At 45.5% G+C, this 13,600-nt stretch overlaps 1 protein-coding gene across 1 annotated transcript in view; it reads left to right on the forward strand.

Moving 5' to 3' along the window:
• ERICH1 (glutamate rich 1) overlaps positions 1–11,482 on the forward strand; it is a 141,866-nt gene extending 130,384 nt beyond the window's left edge. Inside the window, exon 6 of the mRNA XM_069235826.1 lies at positions 10,665–11,482. Within this exon, the coding sequence (XP_069091927.1) occupies positions 10,665–10,690 (26 nt within the window). The 3' untranslated portion in view covers positions 10,691–11,482. The remainder of the gene's footprint in view (positions 1–10,664) is intronic.
• Positions 11,483–13,600: the final 2,118 nt, after the last annotated feature.

Raw genomic sequence — 13,600 nt, forward strand, 5'->3', positions numbered from 1 at the left:
CCTTGGAGAGCACTTTTACAGCCAGGCAAGAGTTCAGCAAGGCAGCAGGCCAACAGCAAGGCAGCAGTCCTTGGTAGAAAAGCAGACAGGTGAGTCCTTTGAGCAGCCAGGCAGTTCTTCTTGGCAGGATGTAGTTTCTGGTTCAGGTTTCTTCTCCAGCAAGTGTCTGATGAGGTAGGGCAGAGGCCCTGTTTTATACCCAAATGTGCCTTTGAAGTGGGGGAGACTTCAAAGAGTGGCTAAGAAGTGCACCAGGTCCCCTTTCAGTTCAATCCTGTCTGCCAGGGTCCCAGTAGGGGGTGTGGCAGTCCTTTGTGTGAGAGCAGGCCCTCCACCCTCCCAGCCCAGGAAGACCCATTCAAAATGCAGATGTATGCAAGTGAGGCAGAGGACCCTGTGTTTGGGGTGTGTCTGAGTGAATGCACAAGGAGCTGTCAACCAAGCCCAGCCAGACGTGGATTGTAAGGCACAGAAGGATTTAAGTGCAAAGAAATGCTCACTTTCTAAAAGTGGCATTTCTAGAATAGTAATATTAAATCCGACTTCACCAGTCAGCAGGATTTTGTATTACCATTCTGGCCATACTAAATATGACCTTCCTGCTCCGTTCAGATCAGCAGCTGCCACTTCAACAGTGTATGAGGGCAGCCCCAATGTTAGCCTATGAAGGGAGCAGGCCTCACAGTAGTGTAAAAACGAATTTAGGAGTTTTACACTACCAGGACATATAACTACACAGGTACATGTCCTGCCTTTTACCTACCCAGCACCCTGCTCTAGGGGTTACCTAGGGCACACATTAAGGGGGACTTATATGTAGAAAAAGGTGAGTTCTAGGCTTGGCAAGTACTTTTAAATGCCAAGTCGAGGTGGCAGTGAAACTGCACACACAGGCCTTGCAATGGCAGGCCTGAGACAAGGAAAAGGGGCTACTTAAGTGGGTGGCACAACCAGTGCTGCTGGCCCACTAGTAGCATTTAACTTACCAGCCCTATGCACATAAAGTGCACCTTACTAGGGACTTATAAGTAAATTAATAGTCCAATCAGGTATGATTCAAGGTTACCATGTTTTAAGGGAGAGAGCATATGCACTTTAGCACTGGTTAGCAGTGGTAAAGTGCGCAGAGTCTAAAAACCAGCAAAAATTAGGTCAGAAAAGGAGGAAGGCAAAAAGTTTGGGGATGACCCTGTCAAAAAGCCAGGTCCAACAGTCACCAAATTGGAAAATGGGTTTAGTATATTCGAAGGCACATTTTTTTATTGCAAACCCTACAGTTTACCACTTCACAGCATTTGTGACAACTTAAAATGCGTTTGTACTTTTGGGCCAAAGTTTGTATCTAACCGAGCCTGCAGCATCCCTCTGTCGATGACTGGGAAATTCCACCAACCAAAGAAAGAGAAGAGATGCAAAAAATATAGAAAACATTTAGAAAAATGGCCACACAAAGCACAAAAAGTACTGTTACACTCATGGAAACCTATGTTAATCTGTGGGGGAAAAACACAAAATAAATTTTGAAAAAAAAGTTACGGAATGCAAATCTTTTTTTAAATGTTAATAAAAATAGTAAAGTAAATGTATTATAACATTTTTTGAAAATATGTTTTTTTAAATTTCAATTTGTACAATAAGCTCTTTAATGTGTACGTTTGGTTTTAATAATTGTAATTGTAATTAAAAAAGGATAAAATGTTAGTATTTGTTTAAATATTGGTTAAATAAATACTGTACTGATTACATTGGTTTACAAAAGAAAGTGTAATAATAACATTTTCAAAAATATGTGTAATGTCATCTCAATTGCATGTTTTGAAATACAATAAAAACCGCACCAAAAAATAAATTCCCTAAAATCAAAACATTCACCAGCTTTATCCCCTACAGCCATACCATCCTACCCCTAGCATTTTGCATACACACTCTAATTATTAAAATACAATTAAAAACATAATACATTTCGAAACCCTAAAAAATGCTACCCAAACCCCTTCAAAAATAAAAATCCACACCCCAAAGCATAACTTTCCTAAAATGAGCACACTCTAACTTCCTCCCCATAACCCTAACATCCTGCTCCTAGCACTCTGATACACCCCTAAAATACAATAAGACTTGTAAGAAATTTCAAAAACCTAACAATAAATACCTACTGCCTGTATAAATAAATACCATAAAATAATACACTCCAAATTACTGATCCCTAAACCCTAAAAACCCTTTACTGCCCATTACCCCATCATACCTGAACCCTAAAAACCCTTTTCTGCCACTTAGCCCTCATCGTCCCTGAACTCTAAAAACTGCAGTTACCCCTAACCATCCATGAACCGTAAAAAAACCTTACTATCCCTTACCTATCCCAAAAAAAAACTCATTACCTTTTATCATCCCTGAACTCCTTGAAAAACACTTGCTTCCCCTTCCTCCTACCCATCTAAAGCTTTACAACTCCTTGCTATCTCTTACCCCATACCCATTCTTGAAACCTAAAATGCTTACTAAGGCTTATTCTTACTGATCTCTGAACCCTAACACCTGTTACTACTCCTTACCACCCCTGAACCCTAAAAACCTATTAGTACTCCAACCAATAATTACATTTCTTAAACCTTTGTTTGCATTTTATGACTTGCATTGTAAAGGCATGCTTTCTAACAACTTGCAATTCAGCATCAGTCAGTTGACCAGGCCAACAGTGGGCCCGTCGGAGCCCAGAAGAGGCTGGGCACTCTCTGAAATGTTGTCAGTCAAATTAAGTTAACTTCTTCTGCTCCACAGTCACTCGCTATCTGCTATTGGATTGTTATCCTTGTCAGCTGTGCAACACAAGTTGTGCTGCCTCCCCAGTTAATCTATAAGTAGTGTCCTGTCATTGCGATCTGCCCTCTTGGGGGACTGTTTGAAGCGGTTGAGTACTGAGCCATTGTAGGGTCACTCAAGTACTATGAGCACATTGTAAAGTACCCCTTGTTGAATGGTCACCCCCACTTTTTGCTGCTGGATGTTGTTTCCTTTGACCTGTTAGTGCACTGAGGCCTACTAAACAGACCTCAGTGCCCATGCTCTTTCCCTTAAACTAAATGTTGAATTGCATAGACCCATTGACAAAGGCTTTACGACCCATGTTAGGCCCTGGTAAATGATGGCAGTGGTACCCAGGGCAGGGATTGTAAAGGGGTCAGCAGGGCTGCAGCACTGATTGTGCTACCCTGCTCGACCAGACCAAAAGTGAACCTGCAGAACTGCCATGTCAGCCTGCATGAGCAGCTGGCCTGCTCGATTTTGACTCTGCCCCTACCAAGTCCAGGCAAAGTCCATGCACTGCCCATAGCATGGGCTAGACACCCCTAAGGCAGGCCTCCTAAAGCCCAGGAGGCAGGGTTCCCCATGTTATGAGTGTGGACATATATGCAGGAGCATGTATGCCCCTGTGGTAGTATATTAAACGTGATATTACCGCAAGTGACCCGTGGCCCAGACGTGTGCCTGTGGATAGCATGGGCTGACAACAAGGCAGTCCCCAGCTGTCCAGCTCCATGATGGCCCAGCAGAATCCACCCGTGTTTGGTATCAAACACTCTGCTTTTTAACCCTGAACACAATTATGTGCCCAGGATTAACTAGCATGTGCCCAGGTGGCATCCTTAGAGGATGCCCACCATGGTACAAGCTTTCTGCTGACTTGGTGGGCTTCCCTGAGTGTTTTGCCACCAAGACAGATGTCGGCCTTCCTGCAGGTTGTGCTGGTGCATCCACAGGATGGAGACAAAAGGCCTGAGCAGGAATGCCACACCTCCTCCCTCCCAGAATGGCTAGTGTTTACTATAATCAAGGCGAAGAGCTTCAAAGGCTCTCCATGCCCTGACTACATTATTTCCTGTCCCCCCACAGTACGGCAAAGGACTCCCTACCCTGCTCAGTCCAGCAGGGGGGAGAATTAGGTAGTCAGGAGGCATACACTCTGAAAGGGCTAACCACACCCCTAAGGTGGGCTAGCAGGTTTGTATAGCCGAGGAGGGGTTCTGCAAATTTGGAAGACCCTCTATTAGAGCATTCTGTGTAGATTAGTGATGTACACCCACAGAATGTTGCCTCTACAGGGACTGGCTAGCCACGGAGACCAGTAGTCCATTGGCCACTGTCTCCTCCACCCTTAATTCTAGCTAAACTAGGATTTAAGGGACTCCCCTGGCACCAGAACCTCAATTCTGACTTTTCATCCGAGAAGAGACACCAAGAAGATGCCGTCATCAAAAAGGGAACTTTGGACTGAAGATAGGTCACTAAAGTGTCCTTAGGAGACCATATACTCCACCCATGTAACGACGTGTGCCTGTGACTGAAACTCTTCAGTCCATGCAAGAGCACACCAAAGCACACCAGAAAAGTTAGTAGAGTCCTCTGACCGGTGGGACCAGTCCTCTGCAACTTGTAGGAGAAACAACATTTTGCGCCAGATGAATTGTGACCCGATGGTCTCCTTGTGAGCGGGCTCAAAGAATCTCGGTGTCCTGCATCAATGGAGTTGTTTGGAGGTTCCCTCTAAGTTACGAGACGCAACTCCAGTCCTGAAGGCCTCCCATCATTGAAGTGCACATGGTCTACTTTTGCCACTTCCAAGGCTTGTTGGTAGCCAGCCCAGTAACTAATCTCCTCCTTCCCAGACATCACCTATTCCAGAGCGTCGCTCAGTTATAGTGACTAACGTCATCAATGACCCCATTGCTGTGAGACTGCATCCTGAAGGAGCTGTCATCAAGTGTGTGGTAAGGCAAGTTTGGCGCAACCAGCCTGTGAGTGACAGTTGAAAGGCTACCTCAGCACCCTGAGCCGCCGGACAGGGTAGTGACGAACCAGAAGCTAAATCTAGGTCCTGGGACCTCAAGGGCCTCTGCTCTCTGAGGTTAGAGTGGACATCCACCGAGAAGTGTGCTTTTGCTGAGTGCTGCATTTTGACAGCGCCCGCGGACCCGTTCAGCACTCCGGACAGCCAGGAGCACCTCTGCACCCGAGTCCCCTGGGTGCACCTGATTTGTTCTGGCTGGAAAATCCTTGCCTAGGACCAGCTTCTAGCCACCAGGCCAAAGGATGTCGCTGGAATCCCCCTGCAAGGTGCCTCTGCCAGGTCTGCGGGCCCATTCAGTACACAGGACAGGCAGCCCTGTGAGCCAGGTAAAATTGTACTGACCATTGACACTTGCTCCCAGGGCCCCTAGGATCTTAACCTCGTGTGGGTTCCCCGGAACTCGCCCCACAAGTGACCAATTGAATTTTTAACACTTTTGCCCATTGACTTCAATGCAAAAGAGTGAAATACTGTGATTTAGTTTTCCTTCAAAAATTCTTACAGCCGATTAACTGCATTTTATTGAGAATGTTTTGGTGTCTAAAATAATATAAAAATATACTTTATTTTTATAAATTGGTGTCTGATTCCTTTCAAGTTGTGTCATTTACTTATCATCCATGTTCGTCTTGTAAAATGCTTTACACATGTTCCTCTAAGGAGCCTGACTGCTCTTTGCTTACTCTACCAGGACTGAGCTAGGGTTTAGTGGTATGAATCAGAGGTCTACTATTGGGTATTGTGTTAGTATTATATGGTAAGGCATCCCCAGTCATACCACATAATATTTTCATCTTGCTACACACATGATATAATTGTCATCAGCATGGCGTTTTATATTATAGTTTAGATTCATTTTTTAATGGTTTTCTTTTCCTCCTTTCTTACAAGCATCTTTTTTTGCACTTCATTTTGGGTGGGTGTATTTCCGCCGCGATCTCGAACTGAGACTTATTATTTCTATTGTCTGTTTGTTCTCCCCATTGAGGATGTAGGGATACAGCAATTAGTACATGGGGGACAACAGGGGACTGTAGTGTCCATTGGAGTCTCATTTGGGTGCTGGTGGGACTGATATCGTATCCCAGTATTCAGCTAATCTGGACGGATGGCTGAACCCTTATTAAAATCAATAAGTGTGCCAGGAAAACAAGGGGTTTGTGTACCCTCAGTCAAATAAATGATTTGATTGTGGAGGTTGAGATTATTTTGAACACTCCTGCACATTCCTTGACCTGGGGGCCAGAGAAGAGTACCAAAACTAAAATACCCGATATTTTCAGAAGAAGCCTGATAGGTCATGTGCAGGCAAGAGCAAACCTTCTGTGCGATCAGTGTGCAGACATGATTAGAGACCTGGGCTCTAGAGCCGCTATAAATGTCGAGTTGTGCTACCTTCTCAGTGGATGTGCTTCTTTTTGTCCGGTCACCCCTCTGGGATGTCTCTTAATAAGGGTAAAAATCTCGTTCAACTGAATCATTGAGCAGTTGTCCATCGAGTCGCCTGATATTTTCGGGCTATCTATAAGGGCCAGTAATGGGACTATAATTAACATTTACAACTGTAGTGTGGTTAACAGTATGGCCTCCCCAACATTAAATAGCTTAGCTAATAATCTTGAGTCCTTGTCTTACAAACCCAAGCGCATTCTTGCGTGTGATTTCAATACTACTGATCAGCAATTGGATTTTATTACACTAGTTGCTGATCCAGAAAACGAGAGGCCCTGGCCATCCCAGAACTAAGGGATACATGTATCAAAGTTCGGATTTGCGACTCGCAATTTGTGAATCGCAAATCCAAATGTAGTATAGTGTTATTGACACTAATAGCGATTCACAAGGGGGTCTCAAATGCCCACCTCATGATTATTCATGAGGTAGGTCGCCCCTTGGGAATGGCGGCCCTCGCAGGGATAGTGGCCTGATGGAGACAGCAGACCACCATGTCTGTGACTGCTTCTAAATAAAGCAGTTTTTTTGTTGTTGAAATACAGCCTGTTTTTCTTAGAGGAAAACGAGATGCCTTTCAAAAACAAAAAATGAAACGTTTTAGTTTCATTTTTTCAGAGCCACAGGACCATTGCCGGCTCTGAAAAAAAAATTTCAATGACTTTCGTTTGCGAATGGGTTAGCACCAGTGTGACACTGGTGCTAACTGCAGTTGTTTTGCGACCGCATTTGCGGCCACAAAACAATCATACATGGGACTGTGAGTTGCAATTAGGAAGGGAACACCCCTTCCTAATTGTGAGTCACAATCCCGTTTTGCGATTCGTAAAAAGTTTACCGAATCGCAAAACTGGGTTTGTACATGAGGAAGTGCATTTTGCACGTCGCAAACAGCCCGATTCGCTGTTTGCGATGTGCAAATACCTCTGTACATGTGCCCCTCAGGACCACATGTACGAAGGTTTTTGCACCTTCGTGGACCACTGCCGGCTCTGGAAAAATGTTTTCAGTGACATTCGTTTGCGAATGGGTTAGCACCTTTGTGACACTGGTGCTAACTGCAATTGTTTTGGGACCGCATTCGTGGCCACAAAACAATCATACATGGGACTGCAAGTCGCAATTAGGAAGGGAACACCCCTTCCTAATTGTGAGTCACAATCCCGTTTTGCGATTTGGTAAAAAGTTTACTGAGTCACAAAACTGGGTTTGTACATGGGGAAGTGCATTTTGCATGTCGCAAACAGCCCGATTCGCTGTTTGCGATGTGCAAAAACCTTCGTACATGTGGCCCTGAATGCTTCCCCTTTCAAATTTTGTTCTGTTGTAGCCACGCAATTAGCTTCATATGCTATCACCCATGGGATGCGTCCATGCAATGGCAGGTCAGATTCTGACTTGAACAGGGGCATTTAGTTTCTGTAGGGGTTCATCGAAGAATAGAATTGATTATATAATGCTGTCTCCTATTCTATGGAACTGGTTGGTGGACTTTCATATAACCAGTTGAGCAGAGTGATCATAATGCCCTGAATGTATTGCTGAAGGACCAGCGTTTATGGGAATGTTATTGTTGGGAACACTAGGAAGGTCCTTAAGTAGCTAAAAATGTGTTCTTACCCTTCGCAACTTGCATTAATTTATTACCTTTTTTCCTTAACCCTTTCACCATATGAGGACGCTGATCTGTACACAATTTGTATCATTTACATCCACGGTTATTTGTTTAATTTATTAAATTATCTCATTGAGGTTGAGGTTGGGAACTGGCAAATCCATAAGAGCTGCCTCCAAGTCAGCTCCTTGTTTTTCTAAGGAATGTAGACAGGCCAAAGCTCTTTTGCATACTGCTATAAGATCCTTGAGTCCTTCATGGATTTGCGAGGCCAGATGCCATTATAAAGGAGTACCAGTGTCAAGCAAAATGGGCTGGGATGACAAAAACTGGCAAGATTTGCTAGAGACATCCAAGTGGAAAGACGTCCTCCTTTTGGCATATAACTGCTTATGGCAGTTTGGAAGTTTGTACTCTGACTGTTCATCAAATTCAACAGCAGGTATGGGTTCAGCATTTTTCTAACCTTTCAAGTGATCTTTCTGGGCCCGCTCCACTACAGGGCCCTCCAACACCTCAAGACCTCCCACTTACGCAAAGCCTTGCAGTACTCTGAACAGATTCCCCTAACGGACGAGGTCATAAACAAAATGAATTGGTGGCTGGTGCACATGGAAGCTTGTAACAGAAGAGCCATATTTGTATCCGACCCAGACATGGTGATCGAGTCCGAAGCCAGCAGGTCCGGCTGAGATGCACGCTGTAGGGACTCCTTCACAGGAGGAAAATGGTCTGTAGAGGAACAGTGGCGCCATATCAATTGCTTGGAGCTCATGGCGGGATACTTTGCGACAAAATGTTGGACGAAGGACAGAGTGCACAACAATGTGCTTTTGAAAATGGACAACATCTCAGCAGTACAATATATCAATCACCTAGGGGGCACCAAGTCGAAATCTCTGGCACACTTGGTCACAGACCTCTGGAACTTCTGTCTGTCCAACAACATATCAGTTTCAGCGGAATATCTTTCCGGAGCATCCAACCCAGTGGCAGAATCGTGCTCCAGACAATTGTCTGACACGAGCCTGTGGCAACTGAACCTAAGCATTTTCAGAATGTTAGAAGCCCTATGGGCCTCCTTCTGTAGACCTTTTTCCCTCCAGGCTGGACTACCAGATTGCCAGATAGGTCAGCTGGAAGCTGGATCGTCTGGCGACAGCGACAGGTGCATTCTTACATGAATGGTCAGGAGAACGGGGATTGTGAAGATCATGAGATTGTCTGCCCAAGTGGGATGACTGAAGGCCAAAGTAGTCCTAGTCGTTCTGTGCTGGAGGTCTCAAGTCTAGTTTCCAGTTCTTCTGGAACTTTCCTGGGATTCTCCAATCCTTCTACCCCACACTGCACATGTCCTTTTTTCATCCCCTTGGCAACTGTCACCCACTACTACTTCAGGGGAGAATGCCTCTAATGGCTTGGTGGATTTGAGGTAATGCTGGCGAGTCACAGGCACTTTGCATGAAGCTGAGAGAATGTTGGTGGCAGCCTGGACAGATGGCACCAACAAACGCTATAGGTTTGCATGGTCCAGATGGGTGCGTTGGTGTGTTCAAAACAGTGAGGATCCCATGGGGTTCAAGGTGGTCCCCATCTTGAATTTCTTGGTGTCTCTGGTATCCCAGGGATTAGCTTACAGAACTATAAATTCATATTGGTCAGCCATATCCACAGGGCATTTTCACTCACAGGGCTCTTTGCTGGGGAAACACCCGTTGATGCATGAATTGATGAGAGGACTGTGCGGGCACTTCCCCCAGAACCTAGATATTTTTTGCTCTAGGATGTCAACAAAGTCCTCTATCTATTTCGATCTTGATAGAAAACGAATACTTGACACACAACGAACTTTCTGCAAAACTGTCCATGTTACTATGCCTTGTGTCCTGCCGCAGGGTCTCGTATGTCTGAGCCCTGTACATCACAGGTTGGATTTTCACTCCCAAAGGTGTCACCTTCCATATCTCAAGACACACAGTCAAATTCGAAGGTGGTGTCTTGTCCAGCCTTTGATAAATTCACGAAATTGTGTGTCGAGAGATGCCTCAAGGCATATGAGAACATGACGGAAGAGTTTCACCCACAAGATGAATGCCAGTTGTTAATCTCCCTCAGGAAACCTTTCAAATCAGTCACTTCCCCCACCCTCGCTAGATGGATCCATTTGATCATGCAACAGGCAGGCAGTGATGTTTCACAATTTGGTGCAAGTTCTGTGAGAGGGGCAATGGCTTTTAAGGCTTTTATCCCTGGTAGCTTGCCTGGACAACATAATTAACGCAGCGAATAGATCATCAGACTCCATGTTCAAAAGGTTTCATTTTAAACTTGTCGTGGACATGGCTTCTTTGGTGGTGGACAAGCTTTGAACGATCATAATACTTGCCTCTGGTCCTGACATAGGATGAAAAATGTCCTAGTAATCATGAAGGAAAGTTTCAGTTCTATTAAAAACACGGAGGTGAGGATTATTCCCGCCTAAGTTTCCGTGCGACCTCTCCCTACCCAGTTGTTTTTTTGCGACTGTTTTTACTTCCAGGGAAGCCATAAGGTCTAAGTATTTGACAATTTCCCTTTGAGTAGGTTTGTCCAGATGTTGTCTGGTCGATGCTGAATTACAGGCTTTAAGGTCCTCACGCTATTTAAAAAGATATCATGTTTCATGTGGTGAAACTGCGCTGACTAGTCTGTGAGTGTGAGGAAGTGATGAGCTATGGGGTCATACCTTTGTTTGGTTCATTTCAGGTTCCGATGGAAATAAAGGAGAGTGAACCAGAAAAAGGGGAAGCGCTCCTGTTGCACTCAAGAAAGAGGAGGATACACAGAGGATGTTTGCATATGACAGGACCGGATTGCGGATTGTTGTAGTTCTTTCTCTGGGGCTTATGGCAAAGTTAGTTTATGTTAAAAATGTTGAAGTCTGCTGGAAGTTAATAAAGGAAGAAAGCAGAGCAAAATCCTTTCTTCCATGCCCTTAATAGAATTGAAAATGTCCTTCCTGATTGCTAGGAAATTTTACATTCCCCACAACTAGCTGAGCGTTGGCCACTCAGATTTTAAGACCTATTATTTGGTGCAAGTACGGTGAGTTACTAGATGGGTGGCAGCACAGACTAATGAGTAGACAGAAACTCAAGACCATGGCCCATCATTGAAACTGTTTGTGCAAGTACTATTTGACCTTAAAATAAAGAACATAATGGCACGGACCCCTAAAAATGATTAAGCGCTGTTGGTTGAGGAGGGATTGTGGTGCCTTACTCACCAAATATACCACTGCAGAGTCTGAATGCATTAACACTTAAGTGTAACTGGTGGGGATTATCCGAATAGCCAGAATATGGAATTAAAGAAATAGGGGATTTATATAGCTGGAGTACTTCTCAACTACAAGGACTTGACAGAGTTTGGCATCCCTGCAGGACAGTTTTTACTATTTGCAACTATAGTGGCAGTGGACAGAAAGAGGTGGAAAGCAGGTACCAACGAATTCACTATACACAAAATACTTCATACTGTATACTTCACCACAGGCACATATAAAGGTCATACCATTACTTTATCACACAGTGAGAAGTAGCATTGTTATGAAAACGCCTCTTAAATTTCCTGAAATGCACGTTTTAAAATTGATCCATTGTTTGTATCCTCATAGAGCCTATTTCACACTGAGCAAAATTAATGTTCCCTTGATCTGGGGAATTTGAGACAGAAGTGTACTGTGATCTGGATCCTTGTCATATACTGGTCTGATATCATTACAATTATTAAATAATCTACAGACAGGCATATAGTGGCCACTCCTGAGATGTGTATTCTTGGGATATATCCCTGCACCTCGAAATACAGACTCCCAACCAAATACGTAACAATTGGATGGATATCACTTGTGGCTCGCAATTCGAGACTTTGAAGAGGGAGCGCCTTAAATGGGCTGAGTGTGAATGTGTATTATTATTATTACTCAAGGGTAAAAGAGTAATGTGAAAACTGGAATTTGCTAAAGCATGTGAGCAGTGCCCTCTCTAGCGCGATGCGACCAGTGTCACCGCACCAGGTGCTGACTTTGGGGCACCGTGTTTGCAAGTATAGATTCAATCAATCAGTCAATCAATCAAGTAATTTATAAAGCGTGCTATTCACCCGTCAGGGTCTCAAGGCGCGGGGGGGGGAGGTACTGGTCGAATAGCCATGTCTTGAGGCGTTTCCTGAAAGACAGGAGGTCCTGGGTCTGGTGTAGGTGGAGTGGTAGGGAGCTCCAGGTCTTGGCGGCAAGGTGAGAGAAGGATCTTCCTCCGGCGGTGGTGCGGCGAATGTGGGGGATGGAGGCGTGGACGAGGCTGGTGGAGCAGAGCTGGCAGACGGGGGTGTGGAAGGTGAGTCTGTCGTTAAGGTAGGCCGGACCTGTGTTGTGGAGGGCTTTGTGTGCGTGGGTGAGTAGTTTGAAGGTAATCCTCTCCGATACGGATAGCAAGTGTAGGTCTCTGAGGTGGGCAGAGATGTGGTTGCGGCATGTGACGTTGAGGATGAGTCGGGCGGAGGTGTTTTGAATACGTTGCATTTTCTTTTGTAGTTTGCCCGTGGTTCCTGCATAGAGTGCGTTGCGGAAGTCCAGTCAGTTGCTGACTAGGGCGTGGGTGACTGTCTTTCTGGTTTCGACGGGAATCCACTTGAAGATCTTGCGGATCATGAGGAGGGTGTTGTAGCAGGAAGAGGAGACTGCGTTGACCTGCTGCGTCATGCTGAGTGCTGAGTCCAGAATGATTCCCAGGTTCCGTACTTGGGTGGTGGGGGTGGGCGCGGCTCCAAGGGAGGTAGGCCACAGGCAGATGGGTTGCTGCTGAGGATGAGGATCTCTGATTTGTCTGTGTTTAGCTTGAGGCGGCTTGATTCCTCCATTGTGGAGGTTGTTTCTTGCAGTTGTGGGGTCTTTCGTGAGGGAGATGATCAGCTGCGTGTCGTCTGCGTAGGATACTATGTTGATGTGGTGGGATTGTGCGATATTGGTGAGAGGAGCCATGTAAACGTTGAAGAATGTTGGGCTGAGGGAGGATCCCTGGGGGACGCCACAGATGGTTTTGGAGGATTCGGACAGGTAGGGTGGAAGGCGGACTCTCTGGGTTCTGCCGGAGAGGAAAGGAGAGATCCAGTTGAGGGCCTTACCGCGGATCCCGGCGTTGTGGAGGAGTGTTAGAAGGGTTTGGTGACAGACTGTGTTGAAGGCTGCGGAGAGGTCCAGAAGGATGAGCGCTGCGGTTTCTCCTTCGTCAAGCATGGTTCTGATGTAATCTGTGGCAGCAATGAGTGCTGTCTCCATGCTGTGGTTCTTGCGAAATCCAGATTGGGAGGAATCGAGCGCTTTGCTGTCTTCCAGGAAGCAGGATAGTTGACTGTTCACGATTTTTTCAATGACCTTCGCAGGGAAAAGGAGGAGGAAGATGGGCCGGTAGTTTTTGGGGTCGTCTGGGTCCGCTTTGGGTTTCTTCAACAGTGCGTTGACTTCGGTGTGTTTCCATCTCTCTGGGTAGGTGGCTGTTTCGAGGGAGATGTTGATGATGGTGCAGAGGTGGGGGGTGATGATGTCGCTGGCTTTGTTGAAGATCTGGTGTGGGCAGGGGTGCAAGAGGAAGCCGGAGTGGATGGAGGCCATGGTATTGATGGTGTCTTCATTGTTGACGTGG

The sequence above is a fragment of the Pleurodeles waltl genome, chromosome 5 (assembly GCF_031143425.1).
Source record: "Pleurodeles waltl isolate 20211129_DDA chromosome 5, aPleWal1.hap1.20221129, whole genome shotgun sequence".
NCBI classification, from domain to species: Eukaryota; Metazoa; Chordata; class Amphibia; order Caudata; family Salamandridae; genus Pleurodeles; species Pleurodeles waltl.